The sequence below is a fragment of the Cucurbita maxima genome, unplaced genomic scaffold, assembly GCF_002738345.1.
Source record: "Cucurbita maxima cultivar Rimu unplaced genomic scaffold, Cmax_1.0 Cma_Scf00001, whole genome shotgun sequence".
In the NCBI taxonomy this organism is placed as follows: domain Eukaryota; kingdom Viridiplantae; phylum Streptophyta; class Magnoliopsida; order Cucurbitales; family Cucurbitaceae; genus Cucurbita; species Cucurbita maxima.
The window spans coordinates 4,597,649-4,616,303 of record NW_019272017.1 but is presented as its reverse complement, the minus strand read 5'-3'; the positions used below and the strand labels follow the sequence as shown (position 1 = coordinate 4,616,303).

At 34.6% G+C, this 18,655-nt stretch overlaps 2 protein-coding genes and 1 long non-coding RNA gene across 3 annotated transcripts; all 3 read left to right on the top strand.

Moving 5' to 3' along the window:
* Positions 1 to 913: 913 nt before the first annotated feature.
* Positions 914 to 8,965, top strand: LOC111484354 (chloride channel protein CLC-c-like). Its single transcript, XM_023130905.1, has 8 exons — positions 914 to 1,376; positions 2,374 to 2,574; positions 3,351 to 3,528; positions 5,586 to 5,848; positions 6,292 to 6,561; positions 6,690 to 7,818; positions 8,305 to 8,628; positions 8,768 to 8,965. The coding sequence occupies exons 1-7, from the start codon at positions 1,177 to 1,179 to the stop codon at positions 8,389 to 8,391; spliced, it is 2,328 nt and encodes a 775-aa protein (XP_022986673.1). The 5' UTR covers positions 914 to 1,176; the 3' UTR covers positions 8,392 to 8,628; positions 8,768 to 8,965.
* On the top strand, positions 1,405 to 2,183 carry LOC111484360. The gene is made up of 2 exons (XR_002718497.1): positions 1,405 to 1,680; positions 1,794 to 2,183. It is a non-coding gene; the product is annotated as an uncharacterized LOC111484360 (long non-coding RNA).
* A 5,757-nt stretch (positions 8,966 to 14,722) lies between the features above and the next one.
* Positions 14,723 to 18,120, top strand: LOC111489235 (protein NRT1/ PTR FAMILY 4.3-like). The gene is made up of 5 exons (XM_023137354.1): positions 14,723 to 14,883; positions 15,166 to 15,383; positions 15,634 to 16,074; positions 16,690 to 16,826; positions 16,985 to 18,120. Exons 1-5 carry the CDS (start codon positions 14,742 to 14,744, stop codon positions 17,859 to 17,861), a joined length of 1,815 nt encoding a protein of 604 aa, XP_022993122.1. The 5' UTR covers positions 14,723 to 14,741; the 3' UTR covers positions 17,862 to 18,120.
* Positions 18,121 to 18,655: the final 535 nt, after the last annotated feature.

The window sequence follows — 18,655 nt, the reverse complement described above, 5'->3', positions numbered from 1 at the left end:
TCGCTCCAATTTTAAAGGGTAGAACAGGAATAGCACATAAGACCAAATAATTACTATTAAAAAATATAAGAAATAAAAATAGACATTTTAAAATATAATTACAGGAAAAAAAGAAACCAAGATAAAACAAATTTATAAGTTCAATGATTAAAGCTAAATATAAAAAAGTCAAATATAAATTTAATTTTAAATTGTTTTATTGTTTGTGTTTAATAAGATTTTTTTTTTAAAAAAAAGAATTAAATAAATTATTGACTAGTCTTATGTAATATGCCATTAATATTTTTAACATTTGGATCCATTATTTTTTTAAAAAAAATCAAGTGGGTAGAATTTGGTGGCATAAAAATTAACCACCCTCCGATCCGATCCGACCCATTCTGACAATCCAACCTAAACCATAAAACATAGGGTTGCAATAACTTTTTTTCCAATTTGAGTTCGGTTGAAAATTTAAAAAATCGAAAAATTAGAGTCGGTCCATGAATTTGATATTCTTTTAATTGAGTCAACTTGAAAATAAGGTTATAACCTAACCCAACCATGCAAAGCTTGTTACAAATATTAAGAATATTCAGCTTTTATAAACGATACTAGTAATGAGTTGTGACGTATGAATGTTTCATATTTGAGTAAGATTTTAATTATATATGTAAAATATTTAAAAACAAGGACTAAATAAATAAGTCTAAAATTGTGGTTAAAAAAAAGAGTGTGTAATTAATTAGAGGTAAAATATGTTCGGTTTGAGATGAACATGAGAGAGGGTTGAAATCACAGACAAAAGAAATGGATCACGAGATTTGTAATTTAATAAATAAAAAGGAAAGGGATCACATTCCATTTTTTATTTTTTTCGTTCTTTGCTATCCAAAATAATTTTAGATTTAGTTGATCGATGGGTGAGGTGAGCTGGCATTTGCGACGTCAGGGGGATCCTGCGTCAAACTTTCTTAACAGGACTAATCCTCACGCCACAAACTTCTGTATTTTCTTCTCTCTCTCTCTCTCCCATGAAAGATTCATACTGCAAAACCGTCTCAGAATCCACCTTTCTCCATTCCATCTTCCTCCATTCCATCTTCCTCCATCCCACCTCCTAATCCCATTCATTTCCCTCTTTCTGATCGTTTTCCAAGGCCTGCGAAGCTTATTACTCGACACGGCACTCATCCGATGGACGAGAGTTCAGAGAACGCCCGCGAAATTGATGGCTCTGAGAGGCAGGTGGAATCGCTGTTCTCACAGGATCGAGATTCTATATCGATGATGCTAGGGGAGCCGCTATTGCGTTCCAGTACTGCTAGGATCAGCACCACCTCTCAGCTCGCCATTGTTGGTTCGAATATCTGTCCGATTGAGAGTCTTGACTATGAGTATGCTGTTTATATTCCTTACTTTTTTTTTAATGAGCCGATGGATTGATTTTTTGTTTGTTGATTCTTTTCTTTGCGTTTGGGATTATGCGGTGGATGATATCATTTTTGGTTAATTGGATTCTACTGTTCACAATTCAACTTCTCCTCTTTGTTTTCCTTCCGATTGCTGTGTTTTTTTCCTGAAAAGTTCTGCATGTTATTTTGTTTTCCAACAATGTAGGGTATGGGAAAAGCGCTTCTCATGTGTATGGTTTGGTTCTGTTTTTATCTTTTGTGCTCAATTATCAGATGATCTTGTATGGTATGTTGTAAGAAAAGCTCATTTTCCGTGAATTCTTCTTGCTTGCATCTAATTGTCTATCTAACTTTGTTGAATTGGAAATTGATGCATAAACTGGCCTACGCAAAAAACAGGGCATCCTGGGTGATATTTTCAGTAATCAACAGAAATTCTTTTCTTTGGGATTTGGATTTGCCATTGGTTGGATGTCTTGGCCTTTTATTTTTGAAATTCCTCTGGAAGTATGTTGGATTAGTGACCTATTAAGCTATTCCAAGAGGATGGTTGCCTTGTTAGTTCTTCTGCTATTTAACTTTTCTTCTCTGAATAAATGTAGAAAGAGAGTTGTTATTTAATAATTTGTTTTGAGTACGTATGACTTCTCTGTATAGTCTTAATTCCTGTATTTTTCTAACTCTGAGAGTTATTTCCCTTTTGTTCATTTCATCTGTGTTTTATTAACTACATTCAACTTGAAATAAGTAAAAATTTGCATGATCATAGAAAATTATGCTTAATTATAATTAAAAAAAAAAAAAAAATGCAAAAATGACCTCTTTATTCTTTTATCTTGGACTTTTCACAATCTAAAACTTTCTGTGGTGTTCTTGTTTTCTACTGTTCTGTTAGGAATGCAAATAATGTTTTATATAGGCTATTTTGATTCTAAATAAATTCTTCACTTTCTTTTTTTTTTTTTTACATTCGTAACAGGATTATTGAGAATGACCTTTTCATGCAAGACTGGAGGTCCAGAAGAAAGATCGAGATATTTCAGTATGTTATCCTCAAATGGGCACTGTGCCTTCTTATTGGTTTAGTTACAGGACTCGTTGGCTTCTTCAACAACATAGCTGTTGAGAATATTGCTGGTCGTAAACTTCTGCTGACGAACAATCTCATGCTCCAGGAAAAGTAAGCTTTGAGTGACATGCAGTTTAGTATTCGATTCACATAGCATGAAAGAATTTTACAAGGCTATGTTCAAGTCTTCAAATAGACTTTGTGATAATGAGTGTTATCTCTGTCCCTTACAATTCAATACAAAGGGTTAGGTACTCCAATAATTATGTTAAGTATGATTCTTTTATAATAACGTTAAGAAGGATACAAGGAATAAATTAATTTTGATCTGATGGCTTAAGCATTTAGGATTTGTTGTGTTGTACCTATAGTAACAGGCTTAATAGAGTAATAATATAAGAACTGTTTGAGTTTCTTGATCATTGTGTTCTTCCCTTTAAAATTAATAGTTTGCCTGTTATGCCTTCTTAATCAAGACATGCTCCAAGTTTGCATTAGGGGAATTCTTAGAACTTAAAAATAAATATAAATTAATCCTGATCATGTGGTTTATACTTTCTGAGACCAGGTAATTGAGCACTTCTCCACTTTTCTTGTCATGAGGTTTGAGGATTCAGACACCTTCTCAATCAGTATTTGTTATCCAGCACAATGTTGTATTATTCTTATACTGTAATTATCAAGCATACCAATTCATTGAGGAAACAATTCTTTTACTGTAATTGATTTGAATGATCTCAAAATCTCACCAAACTGCAAAGTTGTTCACTTGGGTTCTATGATTTTTCTTGCGCGTTTCTTTCTCCATATACCCATCTGAAATTTATGTGTCATTCATACACATTATATATTACACCAACTATGAGATGACCCTAGATTCTTTGCAGGTACTATCTGGCTTTTTCAGTATATGTGGGTTCCAATATTGTTTTAGCTTTTTCTGCTGCCGCGCTTTGTGCCTATATTGCTCCTGCTGCTGCAGGTTCTGGCATACCTGAGGTGAAAGCATACCTCAATGGTATAGATGCTTATTCTATACTGGCTCCAAGTACCTTATTTGTGAAGGTAAGTCTCATTGCAGAAACATCCCATTTTCTCTTTCTCTTGAATCACCATCGCATATAGCAAAAGTATTTTGAATGATCTAGGATCCTAAACGCTCAAGTATTTTCAGCCGATGCAAATAAAAGCTAGGTTATCATTGTGAGTGGAAACATGCATTATTTTCTAAATAAGGAAACCTCTTAATACAATACATCATGTGATATGATCATCCTCATGTATCAATTATCCATCGCAAATATATCATCTATCATAATGCACACATGTATTAAGTGGATACACTATTTAGCTTTAATGTCTATTATTTTTAACGAGAGACAATTATTTCATTGAAAAAATGAAATATACGAAGGACATTCTAAAAGGACTTGAAATTTACTCCGTCCTAGAAAGATGTGCATGGAAAATTGTGTCTGAAGATTCCATAAAGTCGCTACGAACTTTCTGAGTGGTTCTTATATCAGTCCAACCAAATCATTGAAAAAGATCTGGTTCATGCGATCATGGGTCAAGTGGCTTTTCACGGTTTGAGTCCTTATTTTGATAAGGGCTCATCTACTGCAGAAACAGGTAGAAGAAAATGATTTTTTTTTCTTACACTTCCTTTACTAAAGCAGAAATGGTTTGAATATTTGAGGTTCCAAAGATCTGTTTTGCTTTCTAAAAATAATTTTTCTTATTCTGAAACTCTTTTCCAAGGGAAGTTTGATGATTACTTTATGTAGACTTTCAATTTTATGATAAACTTCAATACCGGGAGTTTTTGGTGTGAGAAAATATCAGTAGCTAGACAAAGATTCTGAGGAGTTATATGAACTTCCAAATTTTGGTTATTTGAATTGTCTTCACTGAAAAGATGATACACCCCTCCACAGATTTACTTTTGCCAGGTGGATCCAGTTTCAAACATATTTTTTTCAGTTGGAGTTTTTACATACCTAACTACAAGGAGTGGCATTTTTGTTTTAGAGTTTCTGTTTTAATGTGTTAGTTTTAGTTGGTTGTCAATCCTTCTTCATGTAGTTTTATTGGTGGGTTAGTTTGTTGTTATGTTTAACCTTTGAATATTATTGAAATTGGAGTAAAAAAATTATCTTTTAATCCTGGGCGTCTTGGTATCTTAGATACTAGGCTAAGGACATCTCCATTTTTTTCCTCCTCCTTGCTTATGCTTTTATATAATCAATTGTATTTTTTTTCAAAAAATAACTATAAATAGTTATACATATTTTTCTAATGAATGATTAACCTTGTCCAGCACCCCGCCCCACCCCCCCCAAGAAAAAAAAACAAACAAAATAAGGTGTTCATTAAGGCTAATAAGACTGTTCTACTGCCAGTGCCCTTGTGATGAGAATGTTATCTCAATTCGTTGTCTCACTCACTCTTGCAGTTAAATCAGTTTGTATGACTCCGAAGGGCCGTCTTCTTTAGTAATTTAGATCTAAATGAACACTAAGAACTTGCTGTTTTTTTTTTCCTTGGCCTGCTGGTTCAAATTATTCTTTTATTTCGAAGTTCAGTGGATTTTCTACAACATCTCAAGGGGTTTTTGGGCTCATAAGTCAAGCTTATTGTGGATGATCTCAGTTTGAGCTTTACTTTCAGCATTTTGGTTGGAGAGGAATCAAAGGATTTCTGAAACTGATCTCTTTCATTGGTTCAGTCATTTTTGGTCTGCTAGATTAACAGCTTCTTCTTTGTGTTATCATTTTAAGCATTTTTGTCGGTTTTTTTCATTTCAAGATTTGTTTTGATTTGGATGCTTTTACCTTTCTTTTATCTTTCTGTTTTATTCTCTCTCCCTTGTGGAGTTTGTATCTCTTGAGGATTAGTCTCTTTTAATTTTTTTCAATTAAAAGTTCCGTTTCTTGTTAAAAAAAAGTGAACATTGATAACATTGATAACATTAATAACATTAATTATAGGTAAGCAGTTCAAAGCCTCTCTCGTGTTTATGGTCCTGAGGAAATTGAGATCATCTTAAATTATCGGCTGCTAACCATTATGATGATCAATTTTAGAAAATCTTTCAATAACCATGCGGGTTAACTTGGCAGATTTTTGGCTCTATATTTGCTGTTGCCGGTGGATTTGTTGTGGGTAAGGAAGGGCCCATGGTTCATACTGGTGCGTGCATTGCCTCATTACTGGGACAAGGAGGCTCTCGCAAATACCGCTTGACCTGGAAGTGGCTGAGATACTTCAAAAATGATAGGGACAGGCGGGATTTGATCACGTGTGGTGCAGCAGCTGGTGTGGCAGCTGCCTTTCGAGCTCCAGTTGGTGGCGTTCTCTTTGCACTTGAAGAAGCAGCTTCATGGTCTCTCTCTCTCTCTGTCCACAGCACCAAATTATTCATTTTTTGCTGCTCAGTTTTTAGTCAACCTCTAGGGATATTAGAGACAAACTTGATCTTAGAAAAGAAAATCCAGAGTCTAAACCTACATAGCTTAGTTTACTTGGCTAAGAGAGGAAATTTAAGTTGATAGAGATAAGATGCGGAAGTTTTGACTCTTGATTTTACTCAATGTTAACCGTGGTCTTGTCTTTTTTGGCTTCCTCTGGTATCTTGATTTTACTGAATGTGTTGTACTGCTTTCACATTCACACGGAATCTATTTACTTTTTTTTCTTAAACAATGAGGAACATTTGGAACGAAGGTAGGTTCAATTCTGTATCTTATTTACCAGGTACAGCTTATGAGGTTTTCATCTTCTCTCTCCATCATCATTGATAGATAATCTGTGTTGTTGAAATGGTAGGTGGAGGAGTGCTCTTCTCTGGAGGACCTTTTTCACTACTGCTGTAGTAGCCGTTGTCTTGAGGGGTTTCATGGAATTTTGCCGAGGGGGGCAATGTGGGTTATTTGGTGAAGGAGGTCTCATCATGTTTAACATTCATACAGAAAACTCCACTTATGGCACTCCAGATCTTATTGCAATTGTTTTACTTGGAGTTATTGGTGGTGTGTTTGGAAGCCTTTACAACTACCTCGTGGATAAGGTCCTTCGAACCTACAGCATCATAAATGAGTATGCTCCGAAGTTTGTCTTTTACAATTGTGGGAGTAAAGTTAACTTCCTCTGTTTTTGTTTTAGACCATTTACAGTCCTGTTATTGTACAGTTTTGCCTTCACTGACAGTTGATATTATATTGCAGGAGAGGTCCTGGATCGAAAGTCATTCTTGTTGTTAGCATTTCCCTATTGACAACATGTATCTCATTTGGTCTTCCTTGGCTCTCACAATGTTTACCTTGCCCACCTAACTTGGAAGACGAATGCCCAACCGTTGGTCGCTCAGGAAACTACAAGAATTTCCAATGCCCGCCTGGCCAATATAATGATCTTGCGTCGCTATTTTTCAATACCAATGATGATGTCATCCGCAACCTGTTCACATCTGCTACTGACAAGCAATTTCAGCTCTCCTCACTTTTTATCTTCTTTACTTCTATCTATTTTCTTGGCATTATTACTTATGGCATTGCCGTGCCCTCGGGGCTCTTCATTCCTGTAATACTGGCAGGGGCCTCTTATGGTCGCATTGTAGGGAGATTATTTGGTTCAGTTGCCACTCTTGATGTCAGTCTCTATGCCCTTCTCGGAGCTGCATCCTTCCTTGGTGGCACTATGAGAATGACTGTTTCTCTATGTGTCATACTCCTTGAGCTTACTAATAACCTTTTGATGCTCCCATTACTTATGTTGGTTCTTCTAATTTCAAAGTCAGTGGCAGATATTTTTAATAAAGGTGTCTATGATCAGATTGTGAAGATGAAGGGACTACCTTTTATGGAAGCCCATGCAGAACCATTTATGAGGCAATTGGTCGCTGGTGGTGTGGCTTCTGGTCCCTTAATTACGTTCTCTGGGATTGAGAAGGTCGATAACATTATCCATGCTTTGAAAATGACGAACCACAATGGGTTTCCTGTAATTGATGAGCCACCTTTCTCAGATAGTTCAGAGCTTTGTGGGCTTGTTTTGAGGTCTCATCTACTTGTTTTGCTTAAAGAGAAAAAATTTACAAAGAAAAAGACGTCAATTAGATCAGAAATTTTGAGGAGCTTCAAAGCATATGATTTTGCAAAACCTGGTTCTGGCAAAGGAGTGAAACTGGAAGATTTGGACATCAACGAGGAGGAGATGGAAATGTTTGTTGATCTTCATCCCATCACAAATACGTCGCCTTACACAGTGGTAGAAACAATGTCTCTGGCTAAAGCAGCGATTCTCTTTCACGCTCTTGGCTTGAGGCACTTACTGGTGGTTCCAAAGACACCCGGGGTAAGAGATACTTCCTTACGTCTTGCTATTATCAATGTGCAAACTTTGTCTCTGTGGCATACTATATTTGATTTAGTCACTACACACCGTCTCTGCTTTATGATCACATATAATGTCGTCCAATGCATTTACCTTCATGCATTCATCCTTGGGGAAGGCAAGCTAGTTTGTTCTCGGGGTTACTGCTATTGTGATCGACGATATGGATATGCTGCCATTTCCCTTTTCATCTTTATGCCTGAAATTCTTAGAACTTTGTAGAAATTCTCGTGGTCTTTTAACTTTCCTGCTCGTTCTATTTTCTGTCTCTGCTATTAATACTTCACTAAATTATTGACCACAAACCTAACCTTGCCATATTTTCCTTTTGTTAATTTACATGATCAATAGAGGCGTATAAAGACAAGTATTTGTGCAATGATTCAACATTTTCTATTTAATTTTGTTTAGTCTAGCAATGATTTAGCAGTGGTGAATTTTTTGCAGAGGCCTCCTATTGCTGGAATTCTTACAAGGCATGATTTCATGCCGGAATATATTCTGGGACTTTACCCGTATCTCAACCCTCATTAGTAGGAAAAATGATTCAAGATTTTATCAATTACAACGCGATGGTGTCCTGAAATAATTTCTCCATGTGGAGCAAGCAAGGTTCGTCCCTTATTACTTTGCCTTCTGTTGAGTTCTTATTTTATGGGAGCAAAATTCATCAGCTGTTTTCAGCGTCTATACCATTCTGTTGGAAATTTTGAAGCGGCGTTATACTACACAAACAGACCTGCATATACAGAGCTGTTTAGTGGGTTTCTTCCCCCCCCCCCCCCCCCCCCCCCCCCCCCCCCCCCCCCCCCCCCCCCCCCCCCCCCCCCCCCCCCCCCCCCCCCCCCCCCCCCCCCCCCCCCCCCCCCCCCCCCCCCCCCCCCCCCCCCCCCCCCCCCCCCCCCCCCCCCCCCCCCATTGTTTACATTTATTTTTACATGTCGATATCAACTCATTCAATTATTATTTGTACGAGTAGTCTTCCCCCGTTTCGGTTGATGCTCTCGAGAATAAAGTGGTGTGTAATATATCCTATTTCCCGAGCGAGCTATTAAATTTCTTCGACATATTGTACCATTTTATTGAGTTGTCCACATTTTTTCTACTATCTATTTGTTATTATTATGTCATGTCAAATGAATTTATGCTTGTTCAATGAAGGCATGTTTGGTTTTACTAAGTATATTTAAGTACTTTTTTTTAATAAGTATTTAAAATTTTAATTTGGCGTCTAAAATGATCATAAGAGCAATTACATGTAATTAAAATAAAGAGCAAAGCATAAAACAATACATGAAGAAAAAATTAAAAAAACCAAGATTTGATTAAGCTATTAATTTTTAAAAAATCATAAATTAATTAGAAAACTCAAGAATAAGTCGTTGATCGACGTATGAGTCTAAAGAATAAGTATTTATAGCGACTATTTACACTCTACTCTAGTTTAAAAGACCAAACCCATGGTAAGGCAAGTACTTGCAGAGAGGGCTTGTTCATATGTATATGTGTGTATACATCCATCCATCCATACATATATGTATTGCGTTTGTGTTTGTATCAAGGTCAAATTTGAGGAATTGGTAAAGGAGTCGTGTTATAAAATCGGTTCATGAATCTTTAACATTTTTTATGCATTCTTCTCTCCTATGCATGCATCTATTAGAATTCATTTGGTTCATCTCTCATATTGATGCATGAATCATCTTGATTCATGTATAACATTAATATTGCTATGTCTATATAAAAGTTTGTCTAACATTGTTTTGAAGGGAGTCATTACCATTTTGTATTTACTTAGAAACAATTAAGAAGAGATTTTCTTCTCTTCGAACCACGTAAATTTTTATTTATAAGTGTATGAGTATGATCGATTTTACTTCCTGTTCTTACTTCCTGTTCTACTTTAATAATTGGTATCAGAAGTAGATAGCCCTAAAAGGAAAGAAAGAAAAAAAGAAAAGATAAGGGTGAGTTGTAAGAAAAAGAGGACTGATTAGGCCTCATCCCATGGGCTATAATTAATAATTGAGAAAAAAAAAAAAAAGCAAAGTTTTTGGCCGTCATTTCAAAGGGTCAGATTGGCAAATTTAGTGTTATTATATCCCAAAATTCTAAAGGAGAGTGTTATAATTCAATGGTTTTGTCAAGTTGAGATAGAAAAATGAAAGCAAAAAAGCATTGGTAGAGCGTAGTTTGGGCTAAGGGATCGATGTTTAAACCTTAAAAAAGAAATAAAAAAGAAAGGTCAATTTAGACATACGTTATCAATCACCAACTCATTATTTTGGTGCATCAGAGCGAATTTAGTCCATGTAATTTTAAACGTTCCATTAAAATACATTAAATCTTAAATTAATCTTTTAACCGTTGATTTATACGGATTGTCGACCCATCGTTACTATTTTTCATACCTATTATTTAAAATAATCGTTCGTTAAATATAAGGATTATAATGAAATAATTAAATAACTGTGGATTGGCTATTTTAGAAGACTGTGTCATGTGTTTGTGCATGGATGGTGATGATGAAACAAATTGTGACAAGGAAGAAAATGAATGAGCATAATAGCACTAGGGACGCCTTGGCCTATGCCAACCATTCAAGTAGCCCAATGTGGGNAAATCTCCACCAAAAAAAAAATTCATGCAAAAAAAAAAAAAAAAAAAAAAAAAAAAAAAAAAATATATATATATATATTATATTATATCGGTTTTACTTCCCTACACACGACCCGTACACATACACATGAGTCTGCTAAGCAACCGTCTCTTTATACTCCCTAGGCCTGACTAGGGACACAAATACGCTCGTTTAACCATTCACAAACACTTACTAAATCATAAATAAACATCAGTTTCAATAACTCTCGACTATCATTATAACAGTATATGCATTACACGAATAGTAAGTTCACTAATTTTATAGCAAAACTTCCATGACGTCGATGAATCCCTAAAAATCTGCGAACTAAAATAATTTATTCCTTATTGAGCACACTAACTTATAAAAAGAGATGTATTATCGTCCATTAAATTTGCTACATAATATCACTTTCAAATGATGAACGAAGAACATGGAAGAACATGACCAAATCTATGAAACTAGCTCATAATTCAGCTAGGAAGAAGGCTATGTATGAGAAAAGAAAACACATAGAGTTCTAGAAAAGTAGTGTATTTGGGTTTAATTAGAAGGAGATGCATATATCTATTTCATTATTCTCTCTCACTTTCATTATAATTTGGTACAATTTTGATTCAAATATTATTTATTTTGTGTTTTCTACATCACATAAGATTTTAATAGTTTCCTATGCCTATGCCCAAGATTTCCCTTCGCTATCTTTTTTTTTTTTTATATTCCTTTTTTCTATGTATATTTTAAAATTTTTTGTAAGATATTCTAATAGTTTCCAATGGAACATTATCCATTGTATGAAAATTTTAAGGTTATTAGTGTAATATTGATAAAATTTGAATATCTTATCTTGGTAATACTATCAGTACGACTCGGTTTGTCATTGTTACAAATAGTTTGATTCAAATCGTTCATATGAATAAAAGTATCCTATACAATAAATTTGTATAAAACTAGATCACGAAATATTCATGTGTGACTACAGGAACAGTGTGTAGAGAAGTACTATAAAAAATGTTTTAACCTAATTCAACCTATGAGTTTCGATCCTAGCAATGCAAATTAAAATTCCACTATTAAAAAAAAAAATAAAGCTTTCGGCAAAATTTTGTCACTTTAGATCTTCTCAATGTCAAACCGTTTTGACTTTTTATTCATCAGAAATTTATAAATAAATAAAAAAATATATTTTTTTTCCTCCTTTATTTTATACCACAATGCCAAAATAATAATAATAATAATAATAATTAATTAGAAAGATAGTTGAGAAAGCACTAATGCATTAGAGGGTAGGTAAATGGGTCACATGTGTGTGAAGCTTTACTTCCATTAAATTAAAGCTAGCAACACAAATTAAGTCAAATATGGTAATAATTATTTAATATATGCATATTATAAATAAATTACTCCATCACTATTATTTTGTAATTGAATTTTCGCTTGAATAACAAAGAAAATCATAAATTATTCTAATTTACAATATTAATCGGTTACCTTCCAAAAATAAATCTAAGCATTTTGTATAATGTTTCGACTGTTGGACCGAAGCTAGCATGAAGAACGAACACGTTAAAAAAAGAGAATGTAAAGAGATAAAGATTAAGCAATTAAGAAGAAAGGGTGGGGATAGTGTTGGAATTGCACCAAAGTTGGAAAAGAGGAGGAGAAAATAGGGAGAAAGAAGGAAAAAGAATTGATATTATATTTGATTGTAGGGTTTAAGGGTACCTCAACCACCAACCCATTCCCTCCCCTTTTTTGACCTAATTTTTATCAAACGTTCCAAACCTTTGGAGCCTAGGGTTTTGAAGCCTTTATCCTTCTTTGAATACATAAATAAATACATAGTTCATCTGGTGTGTCCAAGTTCAATTTATTTACAAGAAACTGCTATTTTTTAAAAAGGGTTTGGCCTTGATTTTACCTCCGTAATGATATGATATCACAACTGCACTTTGATGGCAGTAAACTTGTGATTGTGCGACACTCATTCCCCAGTAACAAGTGAGTTAAACTTATTCGTTCTTGCGTTGCCTACGACCAAGCGACGTATGCTTGAGCCTCTGACCCCGGTTCAAGAAAAAAGTTTTATAAAATGGAGGCATAGAGATTTCAAAATAAAGTTTTGAAAGCAAGATTTGAAAAATTGAAATTTGTGTTATATAGGAATGTAAGCAAAATACAACAACAATGACTTACTGCATATAACTATCGAGTATGAAGAAGTTATCTATTTTGAGCATAAGTTTTCGTAGTTTTGCTTTTAGTTTCTCCAAAAAGTCTCGTATCAATGAAGATAATGTTCTTTATTTATAAACATTATATTCTTTGGTCAACTTGCGACTACTCTTCACAATAATCTCCAAAAGAGAAGCCCAATTCTTTTTAAGTAAAAAGGCAAAGATTTGCACTTTTTAAGCACTCAAATTTTGAATAATTCAATTAAATGTCTTGTCATATTCTAAAGGGTTTAGATTATGTGGAATTTATGAGATTCTTTCATATGTAATCTTATGTTTTAGAAAGCGTGTGATTTGAATCCATTTCAAACATTTGAAATAGCTATCTCGTGTTTATATCATTTACCAATTTTAAGGTTAATTTTTTCCTATATAATTAACATGTTTTTTTGACGGAAAAATCAAAGGTTCTATGTATCCTTAAATTAACATTGTTATTCTAAAAAAACATGTTTTTAATGATTTTGGTATGTGTATTGATTTATATCATAATAATTTAATAAGGAAAAAGGATTAAAGAAAAATACAATTGGTTAATATATAAATTATGTATTATAAGGGTAAAGAAATTAAATGGAATCCATTTGGGACTAAGATGTTATGTCGCCACTTTGTCTCCCACATTACATCACTATTTTTTACTTGCTTAAAAAATTTCAAACCCGAGGTGACAAATTATTGACTTTTTCTGCCGACAACCCAATAAATTGTTGCCACGTGTCCAGATCAGATCTACTTTTTTTTTTTTTTTCTCACATTAAGTTTTTATTTAGATATTTGAACCCTTCTATCTTCATTTGCATTCTTTAGAAACAAAAATCTATACAACTCTATAATTAATATTGATCTTCTAAATTTTTGTGTGACTCGGGCTCGTTACTGTATACATGCTTACGTCATTTAAAGTAGAAAAGTAAAAACGTGCACGTCCGAAACTTTTATATTTTCATAGAAAACATTCTAACTTTGTAAGTCAAAAATTTTTACACTCAGTAAATGAGAGGTACTTATTGAATATAAACCGCTTTCGCAAAATTTCGAAATGCTTTTGTTAATGAACATTAAAGTTAAATCCAATTAAGTATTATATTAATCCTTCTTTTGAACAAACAATGGGTATTATTAAAGAAATTTTAGGTTTAAAAAATGAAATAAAGTGTTCCTTCCTCTCAAAGCTTTATGAAAGAACCATTGTTTTTCATTTTTTTAAGGATCTTCTCCCCCTGCCGTCACCATTCCTAAATATTATAACTTTGAACCGATCATGGAGACAACAATTTTCTATTTACAATATTGTTCAAGAATGCCAACACACAATTATTCTTCGAATATCTTTTAACTCATATCAACTAAATTTCCTACATAATTCTCTTTTAAATTATGGATTTTCGACTTTTTAAAACGCGTAGGTTAGTGAGAGATTTCCATACTCTTGTGGGATCTTCAACCAATGTGGGATCTTCAACCAATGTGGGATCTTCACACTTATACAACTATTATGGTGAGACATTTTTTGGGCAAAAATATGTAGGCTAGATTTGTTTTCTCGAAAAGGTTTAAAATTTTTTAAGTGATTCGAACTTTTAATTTCTTAATTAGTTAATTGAGTTATGTTTAAATTGATGGGAGAAAAAGGAAAGAAATGAGGAGTATGAGAAGGAAAAAAAAAAGGTAAGGTGTATAAGGATGTCAACCCCATCTGAAAAGAGGGCCACCAACACAAAACCTCACTATCTTTTGTTTTTTATTTGGTTGCGTGAGATTGTTATCCACATGTTTGTAGTGCGTGTGGGTTTTGATTTAATTTCCCCATTCAATCCTGAATGGACAAAGAATTTATGAAAAGGGGAGTTTGATTTTGATAAAGAAAATAAAAAGTTATATTATTAAGAAATGGATGGGTGGAGAGGTGGGGGCCTTTGCAGTTATTTTGGCTTTATAAATGGAACGCCCAAACCCACAACTTGCCTCACATTCTTCACCTCAAACAACACTAAGCCTACCAAATGGAAATGGAAATGGAAATGGACATTGAGAGAAGGAGAGACACCCATCTCATGCCTTCTGAGGATCTCACTGTTGATTGGAGAGGAAGACCCTCCAACCCCGTCGCCCACGGCGGGATGAGAGCCGCTGCTTTTGTTCTCGGTAACGACCCTCTTTCTCTCTTGACTCAAATTCTTAAGTGTTGCTGACGACAATGAATAGAAATAGGGTATGAAAATAGAAAAGTTCTCGTCTCTCTTATTTTTTTATATTGATTCTGGATTTTTTTTTAAAATGGTTCCAAAAACTTTTTTCGAAATGGGTTTTAAGGAGAGAAAAATAAGCACGATAAAAGATCATAGTTTTAAATCTCGATCTCGTAAAATTTAACTTGTAATACTTTTGAATCTGATAGAGCGATCGCTTTGTATACGGTCCGTGCAGGGCTGCAATCATTCGAGATAATGGCGATTGCTGCAGTTGGGAACAATCTGATAACATATGTGATAAATGAGATGCACTTTTCACTGTCAAAATCTGCAAACGTAGTGACAAACTTTGTTGGGACTGTGTTTCTTTTGGCACTTCTTGGCGGTTTCCTTTCTGATTCCTATCTTGGGAGTTTTTGGACAATGCTTATCTTTGGCTTTGTTGAACTTTCTGTAAGTTCAGTTCCCCCTCCCTTCCATCGTGTTTGTTTATTGTACACATTTTTTATGTGGTTTGAATCCAAAACATCTTATCTCTCAATCGATGATATATAATTTTATTAGTTGAGTTATATTTAGGTTCACCTATGATAGCTGACATATATAATTTCGAAAAAATACAGCTTTTGCATGTGCATGTATACACAATAGATTAGATAAGAAAAACGGTATTATTTAAATGCTAAAAATTGTGTTGTTTTAGGGGTTCATATTACTATCAGTTCAGGCTCATCTTCCCCAACTAAAGCCACCCCAATGCAACATGCTAAGTGAAGGAGATGACTGCGTGGAAGCCAAGGGGATAAAGGCATTGATATTCTTTGTGGCACTCTACTTGGTGGCTCTTGGGAGTGGGTGTGTGAAGCCCAACATGATAGCTCATGGGGCTGATCAGTTCACTCCACAAGATCCAAGCCAATCCAAGAGGCTTTCAACATACTTCAATGCTGCTTATTTTGCCTTCTCAATTGGAGAGCTCATTGCCCTCACTCTTGTTGTTTGGATCCAAACCCATTCTGGGATGGACGTTGGATTTGGAGTCTCAGCTGCTGTTATGGCTATGGGGTTGATCAGCTTGGTTGGCGGTATTTTTTACTACAGGAATAAACCCCCTCAAGGAGCCCTTTTTATCCCAATTCTTCAAGTAATTTTCTTGCTTTCTTTCTTTCTTTACAACTTTACATGTGTTAGTATTGTGCACACTTAACATGAAACTCTGTGTCCTTCAGAAAAAGCTTTCTTTTGTGTCTCAAACATGTTCCCTAAACCATATATCCCTTTTCTTTTCCTTTTTCTACTTTCTTCTAGTTATTATCTTCCTTTAATCGTTCCCTTTTAAATGTCTTCTGGTTTGAGTATAATTTTCGTGTTGTTTTCTACCAGGAATCTTAAACGATATGTTCATCAAATGTAAAATATTCATCAAACATATGATTTAAAAGTCTATCGAAGAAGACAAAAGCGGGATTTTGTGTTGAAAGTGTTGTGTTACTAAAATAGAATTGAAATCTGATTTTATTTTCCATTTTTGAGTAAAAGAAATAATGGGGGAATTTGAAAGTAAACATTTTAGGGTCATAGTGGGAAGACTGTTTGAAAATAATGTGGTTATGTTGATTAAAAAAGGAGTAACATTAATGTATGAATTGAAAAGACATAAAAGTTAGTGCTGTCTGCCGAGTCATTTTGTCCTGAAAAAGTGGGATCAAAACTACTTTATTTCTCATACTAATCCAAAGAAAATATATATGTTTTTCAGGTCTTTGTTGCCGCTGTTTTGAAGAGAAAGCAAGTTTGTCCTTCCAACCCTCAAATGCTTCATGGAAGCCAAACCAGTAATCATAAAGTTGCCTTATCCTCTCATTCTGCCAACCTTATTCCCACTCAAAAGTTCAGGCAAGTCCTCTTTCTTTTCTATTTTCAACTTGATTTGGACGCCTCAAAGGACTTCACAACTTAACCTAAAGTTTCCTTAAACAAGCTTCAAATCTTTTGAACATAAAAGACAATTTCTCTATCAAAATTTGAAGTTTTGTACCAAAATTTAACTTCAGGTTCTTGGACAAGGCTTGTATCAAAAGCCTAGATGGAACAACCAGGGAAAGCCCATGGAGATTGTGCACTCCCACTCAAGTTGAGCAAGTGAAGATATTGATATCAGTTGTCCCAATATTTGCTTGCACGATTATATTCAACACAATATTGGCTCAGCTCCAAACATTTTCTGTTCAACAAGGGAGTTTGATGAATACTCAGCTCACCAAATCCTTCCACATTCCTCCCGCTTCCCTTCAGTCCATTCCTTACATTATGCTCATTTTCATTGTCCCTTTGTATGATACTTTCTTTGTCCCATTTGCTAGAAAGTTCACTGGCCACACCTCTGGAATCTCACCCTTAAAACGTATTGGCTTTGGTCTCTTCCTCTCCACATTTTCGATGGTTTCAGCAGCTATAATGGAGAAAAAGAGGAGAGATTCAGCTGTGAATTCGAACCAGACGATATCAATCTTCTGGATCACACCACAGTTCCTTATTTTTGGATTGTCAGAAATGTTCACAGCAGTTGGACTCATTGAGTTCTTTTACAAGCAATCAGTAAAAGGGATGCAAGCATTTTTAACAGCCATAACTTATTGCTCATACTCATTTGGGTTTTACTTGAGCTCATTGCTAGTGTCCATGGTGAATAAGATCACATCAAGCTCCACCAACGGAGGTTGGCTCCATGACAACAACCTAAACAAAGACAGGCTTGATCTCTTCTACTGGTTGCTGGCTGCACTTAGCTTCCTCAACTTTCTTAACTATCTCTTCTGGTCCAGTTGGTTCCAAGATCCCCCACCTCTCTCCCAAAAGCTACAACAAGATAATCTTCACCATGGAGAAAACCCACATTTACAACAACAATTTTTCAAAGAACAATGTTGACGGTCATTATGTACCTGGATTAAGTGATTTTTCAGTCTACCCTTTAAAAAAAAAAAACAATTAGACAATACAGCCTAGACCACTTGGGGAGTTGATAGAAGGAATATAAGTAATCTATTTGACATATATGTATTTAGGGTTTAGGGTTTGTGTGATATATGTGTACTTCTGTAGAGAAGAATCAAAATAATATTATTAAAAGTAGAAGTCCCTGTAAATGCCTCGTTACCTAAGTGTAGCAGCTATGGAAACTTTCTTTTCCAAAGTGTAGCAGCATTCAATATTCCACTACAAGAATATCCTTGATTGAATTGGAAGAAAGTAATAAAAAAAAAAAAAAAAAAAAAAAAAAAAAAAAAAAAAAAAAAACAAAAAAGTAAACTTTTAAAGAAGTTGGGGCAAGGATGGTAAGAAAAGATTAATTAGGCAAAGGTCCATCGACAAAATTCAATGCATTCTCCATAATATTCCCACAAATGCACATCAACTTCATTCCTTAATTTTTGGGGGGGCTATGCATAACCTTCATTAAAAAAAACTTATGAATTGACAGAAAAGGAATATCTAAGTGGAGGGTTGGTGCTTTCTTGCAAGAGAGAGAGAAAAGGGGCCCAAGGAGATCTAGCCAATGTGATGTGATGCATGCACAAGGGGCATAATGATATCTCCATAAAACTTAAATCAAAAAGGGGGGAGAAAATGAGGGAATTTACATAGGAGAGAGAGAGTTATGCAGTAGAAACACTGCAAAGAAGTATGTGTACTAAGCTTTTTAGGTGTCAATCATACAACTT

Excerpts from the sequence above, each read along its gene's own strand:
- LOC111484354 (XM_023130905.1), top strand. The coding sequence starts at position 1,177 with ATGGACGAGAGTTCAGAGAACGCCCGCGAAATTGATGGCTCTGAGAGG. Across the intron at positions 2,575-3,350 it reads AATCTCATGCTCCAGGAAAA|GTACTATCTGGCTTTTTCAG; the intron begins GTAAGCTTTGAG and ends GATTCTTTGCAG. Across the intron at positions 6,562-6,689 it reads ACCTACAGCATCATAAATGA|GAGAGGTCCTGGATCGAAAG; the intron begins GTATGCTCCGAA and ends ATTATATTGCAG.
- LOC111489235 (XM_023137354.1), top strand. The coding sequence starts at position 14,742 with ATGGAAATGGAAATGGAAATGGACATTGAGAGAAGGAGAGACACCCAT. Across the intron at positions 14,884-15,165 it reads AGCCGCTGCTTTTGTTCTCG|GGCTGCAATCATTCGAGATA; the intron begins GTAACGACCCTC and ends CGGTCCGTGCAG. Across the intron at positions 15,384-15,633 it reads TTGGCTTTGTTGAACTTTCT|GGGTTCATATTACTATCAGT; the intron begins GTAAGTTCAGTT and ends GTGTTGTTTTAG.